General features: G+C 48.8%; 1 protein-coding gene across 5 annotated transcripts in view; it reads right to left on the bottom strand.

Moving 5' to 3' along the window:
* The window catches only part of LOC307079221 (membrane-associated guanylate kinase, WW and PDZ domain-containing protein 1-like), a 78,199-nt gene that overhangs the window by 11,476 nt on the left and 60,723 nt on the right, over positions 1-6,000 (bottom strand). For 4 of the 5 annotated variants that reach the window (XM_079741393.1, XM_079741395.1, XM_079741391.1 and 1 more), the window contains exons 14-17: positions 4,655-4,907; positions 2,427-2,518; positions 730-925; positions 1-99 (exon numbers count right to left, since the gene is read on the bottom strand). The exon at positions 1-99 is cut by the window's left edge and continues 204 nt beyond it. In XM_079741393.1, coding sequence (XP_079597519.1) covers positions 1-99; positions 730-925; positions 2,427-2,518; positions 4,655-4,907 — 640 coding nt within the window. The remainder of the gene's footprint in view (positions 100-729; positions 926-2,426; positions 2,519-4,654; positions 4,908-6,000) is intronic. The other variant, XM_079741392.1, reaches the window with a different exon arrangement.

The following is a 6,000-nucleotide window of genomic DNA, read 5'->3' as shown; positions in this document are numbered from 1 at the left end:
CCTGCGGCGTGCGCTTGCCCTCCGTCAGGCTGGGGGCCTGGGTGCTGCTGTGGTGGGAGGAGGCCGGGGACGGGGGCACGTCGCCCTCCCCCTTGGACACTGAGGAGGAGGAGGAGGAGGAGGAGGAGGAGGAGGGGGAGGAGAAGGGAGGGGGAGAGGAGGGGGGGGGGATGATGGGGGAGGTGAGAGGAAGAGAGAGGACGGGGAGGAGGGAGGAGGAGGGGGAGGAGAAAGGAGGAGAGAGGAGGAAGGGAGGAGGAGAGAGGAGGAAGGGAGGAGGAGAGTGAGGAGAATGCTTCCCTTTTTGAGTCTCCATGAGTTTCAGAGGTGTTGGGATTCAGAAGAAACCATCTACACTTTCTAGTGAGTAGGAGTGTGGACAAATATATACATGCAATATATAAATATATATAGGCCGACACTCCTACTCAGATTTGAATATATACACGGATATATCTATCAATAAATTATACATATATGTATCTATATATTATACATATAGCTATATGTATATATATAGCTATAAATAGATATAGTTATAAATCCGAGCCCGAGAGAGTATTTGTGTGTGCGTGTGTGTGTGTGTGTGTGTGTGTGTCTGCGTGTGTGTGTGTGTGTGTGTGCATGTGGGAGACGGATGGCGTACATATATGTGTTTGCCTGAACGCCTGTGTGTACAGACGTGTGTTTGTGACCATGCTCCACGCGCACTCTAAGTTCCCCGCTCACCTCCGTAGGCGGAGGTCTTGCGCCGCACGGTGAGGTTGACGTGGCCCTGCTTGGCTGCCTGCTGCATCAGCTGCACCACCAGCTGGTGGGACTTGCCGACCACCGCCGTCCCGTCCACGCAGGTCAGCTCATCGCCCGACCGCAGCCGCCCGTCCTCGTCCGCCGCGCCGTACTTCACGATGTGGCCGATGTAGATCTGGAACACACACACACACACACACACACACACACACACACACACACACACACACACACACACACACACACACACACACACACACACAGCACATTAGTCTAATCATCGCGTCATGTACACACGACAGTGGTATATCAGTCGTACGAATCATTTTCCAATTACCGGACCCCCCTGAGTGGTTTATTCATCTTATACAACGGTCGCCAACACTGATTACCTAGTTGTTACTTTTTATCAATAATCTCCTTTTTAACTTAAAATAATCTTCCGTGGTGCTATGAGCATATTGGTTTTGCGATCATTCTAAATATAATGTTGTTGATAAAGTTGGATTTGGAGGGCATTGACTGGGAACTCGGCAGAGGTGTCGCGCTAAAAAATGCGTTCCCTTGGAATGTTATTGACAAAATAAGCATCCATTATTTATCACTGTGGTAGTATAAATCCACAGCATGTATATCAGAAACACCACGTGACAATTGAGGTTCAAAACGCTGCAATAAAAGGATTCAGTGGGAACCTTTCTCGCCCACTCTAAAGTCTAACGTAAAGAACATAAACACAGATTGTGTGTTCCTCAAGTTCTGCGTTAGCGAGAGTTCAGTGTGAGAGTCATGAGGCGTGTCAGGGACACGGATATGTGGTATGGCAACATGTGGGAGGAAGTAGGCTTACGAAGGAAACCAACGCTGCCGCTCTATATCTTTGGCAGAAGACGGCAAACAACTCCTTTATCAGAGGGTTAGCCCGAAAGCCTGTCAGCCAGCTGTCCATTTAATTTACTTGCTCTCTCAGCCCCCCATCTCTATCCCTCCCTCTTTCTGTCTTTTCCCGTCTCTTGCTCCTGTCTGCCGGTCTCCTCACAAAGCGATGCATGGACCCTGGGCCCTAACCGCTGTGGATGAGGCCCTCTTCTCTCTTATAACAAGCTGTCCGCGTGTGTCTCTAGGGATCGCAATAGCTTCAGTCGGCAGCGCTCTGCTGCTCGTGAGCAGGGGAGACTCAGTGCCTCGCTACAGATGGAGGAATGGAGAGAAACTAAGGGAATGAAAGAGAATAAGAAGCTCACAAACCAAGCTGGGCGAAGTGGGAAAGGAAGAACACGCCAGAATAATCGATGCGGTTACTTACAGTGTGCTTTATGTGACAGTGTGATGTGGGTGTGCAAACTGTGATATTTCTATTCATTACAAATATCGTTGTTTCTATCTGTCTCTTTTACGGATATAAGTAATTGATTTACAATCAATGAAATGTCCTTCTATACTCTGACAATGGTTCAGCTATGACAGGGGGGTGGCTTGGTGGCTCAACCTGCCCTATGCATGACGGCCATATTCCCTGTATCCACCCAGGTTTGATTTCCACCTATGGTCCTTTGCGACATGTCATTCCCCCTCTTCTTAAAGCCAATTTCCTGTCTCTCTTCCCTGTTCTGTCCATAGAGGTACACAAATAAAGACAGTGCTGTGAAAAGAAGCACACGTGGATGGATACATACCGGTTCGCCAGCCTCATTTCCTCCGAGGATGCGGAAGCCAAAACCGGTGTCCTTCCGCCACAGGAATATGTCCTGCTCCTGAGAATCTGGCACTGCAACACAAAGTGAGTGAAGCATTTAACTCAGGTTTCATCACGTTCGAATGTCTCACATCGGCGTCTAGACTGACCCCTGCGGAGATTAGTCCACTCAGTGTTGTCACAACAGGAGACTCTAAACAATTATCTACCCCGTGTTGGGTCATTATCGACGCCTACTACATTTACAGTTGAATAATTAATGGGCTTCATGGAGTAAGGTTTCTATCTGTATCAGATGCAGAGCGATCCATTCACAGCAACACGATCACACTCTCTATGTCCTCCTGTCCGATATGTTGTGATGGGGGCAAATGGATGCTTGTTGACAAAGTGGTCACCACGTACGCACACACACACACACACACAGACACACACACACACACACACACACACACACATACACACACCTGCCATCCCATTCCTATACTCCTCAGGGAATAAGGTATCTCAATACTTTCCAGACTTGTTGTTCTTATGCTTCTTGTTCCCCACTAAAACTAATTCACCGCCTCCCTTCACTCCACAACAGCCAACCCACTCACCCCAACACACCTGACATGACATTTGCGCTTGTCTGCAAAAAAGAACAACACTGTGAGATGACACAGGCAATTGGGTGCCAGTCTCTTCGCCCACAGGGAGAGTTTGCATCAGGACACACTTTACTTTACTTTTCCGCACACTGCAACCATCCCTGTTCCAGCGGGGGCTGTCACACAGGGGGAAGGCAAGGGAGCCCATTAGCCGTAGCGCTCTGTCCGCCATCCGGACCCCCTCAATCTGCTGTTGCGGTCGTTGTTGTATCAGTTATATAACAGGAATGACCAATCTCCTGTGTATCGATACACTGCAAACGTTCACCGGGTCACTGTGTGACACGCTGAAAGCCAAGTATCTCCGGGTCTTATAAACACACACACGCCCAAGCACATATGCACGAGTAAGCACAAACATACACACACACACACCCCCTTACGTGTGGTGCAGAGAGTGGAGGAGTATGTGTGTGTGTGTGTGTGTGTGTGTGTGGACAGGTTTTATGTTCCCTAGCCCATTGCTCTCAGAACAGACTATTTCTGGCAGTGTTCATCGGGACATGAGCAGGAGGATTTGTAGGAGACAACTGAATGCCAGCGTCCCGGTGCACTCCAGCTTCCCATTCCTTCCGGATGTGTAGTCGCATCCACTCGCATATTCAAATATGCACTCATGTGCTCCCTGATGCGTGACTGCATGGACACAGAAATATACATGCTAATGCATGCACGCCCTCTACCTCCACTGTTCACTTGCTTTCACTCACCTCACCCTCAATCTCACCCCCGCTCTCTCTGGCACTCTGTTTCTCTCTCACTTTATGTGTCGGTTCCTTCTCTCTCACAATCTCTCACCGTTTCTCTTTCTCTCCCCACTCTCTTCTCTCTCTCTCCCCCATCTCTCCCATTCTCTTTCTCTGTCTTCTCTCTCCCTTTTTCTCTCTCTCTTTCTCCAGCTGTGTTGCGCTAGTTAGCAGCTACCACCACAGACTTTTCAATGCCCCCGTTCCTTAGACATGAGCTTTGCGTGTTCCAGTGATCTGAGTGGGGGCTTTCCGAGGCCAAAGCAGACCATTGAGACCCTATTGAATGTTCCATCTTATCACTCTTCTCGACTTTTTCGTCAGGAACATAGTGTAAGTGGGATGGTTGATGGCCTCATACCATGAATTATATAAGATTGCAAAAATGCATTGTGGAGCCTTACAGTACTGAGCCTACACTCATTATTGTCTTCTTGAGGAAAATTGCACATGCCTCACATGTGCAATTTTTTGTCTCACACTGTTTGCCATATTTATGATTAGACATTGATCTTTTCTTCATCCAATTACAAATACATGCATGTAGTGAAGCCACACGTTACAAAGCTACTATGCTTAATCTATGTTAAAACGGTTATCTTTCGAAGTACCTCCTGATGCACTGTAGAATCATAGCTCCTTAATTACAATCTACAAAGAACATCTACTTGATAGGTGGACGTTGCTCCGTAGGCAAAGACGCAAACAAAGACCCTCATGGTGGCCTGTTTCTTGGGACGTTCTAAAGAGGCTCCTTCCCCCAACTTTGAGCGCTGATAAAAGCAACAAAAAAGCAAGGCTCTACTCACGTCGACTCTCGTACATGCTCCTGGACTGAGCCCAGATCTTGAAGGGGTCCGGCTTCTTCTGCAGGGTGAGGTTGCCGTCTGCGGGGTCGTGGGGGGGCAGGCATGGCAGGGGCTGGGTGGGAGCGGCGGGCGTAGGACCCAATGCCTCACCGGGCATCACCGAGGGTGGGTGGCTGGGGGAGTCCGTGTGGGTGCTACGGTGGCTGCACACGCTGTGCTGGGAGCTGTTCTGGCTGTCTTTCCTCTCCAACTGCTGGGAGAGAACACACACAACACGTCAGGAGGGAGGCAGAACGAAGGGCTGTGTGTGGGTTTGTGTGTGTGTGAGTGTGTGTGTGTGTGTGTGTGTGTGTGTGTGTGTGTGTGTGTGCATGGGTGAAGTGGGGGTTGAGCGGATGTTAATAGAATAAATAGGTAAAGGACAAAAAGAAGACACATTTGAGAGACCTTCTAAGGGATGAGGGAATGATGTGAGAGTGAATATAGGTAAAAGAGGACAGAAAGAAAGGGACAAAACGTCAAGGTCAGGTCTTTTTTAGCCGCCGCTGAAACACAATTCAATGAGAGTGTCAGGGCTATGCGGGGGAATGACTTGGAAACAGAGGCTTCCATGGAAAATAGTCAGAATGTTGAAACATTTAATCTGAAGGTTTTTCGCTTCTCACAATCCCTGTGTTCCAAGTCACCGCTTTCTCTGCATGGCGTTTTACATTTAAATAAAACATAACAAAATCTGCATGTCTTAAAAAAAAGACATTGATATTAAGTCGGAATTTGCAGAGATGTTGAAATTATAAATTACATTTAGGAAGCGGTACGTCATACCGACGCGGCGGACACTTCCATCATCTTCAGCCAATCAACGGCTGTCACGTCCCAGCCCCCTCCGTGCAAGTAGGACAGTGGATTCTAAATCATGAGCTGTGCCTCTGGGGCGTTCTGATGAACAAATCCATATGGTGGGTTGAAAACCCCTGGAGAGGGTTTTCCTACTATACTTCCTGGATCTGCAGGCCCACCTCTGGCTGCCTGTAGCCCGCTGTCTCCTATAGCTACCAGGGGGAAGGGGATAGCGGGGGGGGGGGGAACACCCATCAGCCATTGACAGACAAGCCCTGCCAGAATTTGAGTCCCAATCAGCAGGCTGCCCTCCCTTGAGCATTGTATCATGCGACCTGTATAGGTGCCGCCCCTAACTCTGAATGATTCCCGTTTCAGTCTAATCTTTATCCTTTCATCTGGCCTACTGAGAGCAGTGCCTCTCTTTCTAAATCAACGTTCTTCTATTTTTACATCTTTCACGTCATCCATTTGGTCAACTGACCCCTGCACCGACCTTCGATCGG

Source organism: Pollachius pollachius (assembly GCF_949987615.1).
Source record: "Pollachius pollachius genome assembly, chromosome: 8".
Taxonomy (NCBI): domain Eukaryota; kingdom Metazoa; phylum Chordata; class Actinopteri; order Gadiformes; family Gadidae; genus Pollachius; species Pollachius pollachius.
The sequence above is the reverse complement of the archived record's forward strand: the minus strand, read 5'-3'. Positions and strand labels throughout refer to the sequence as shown.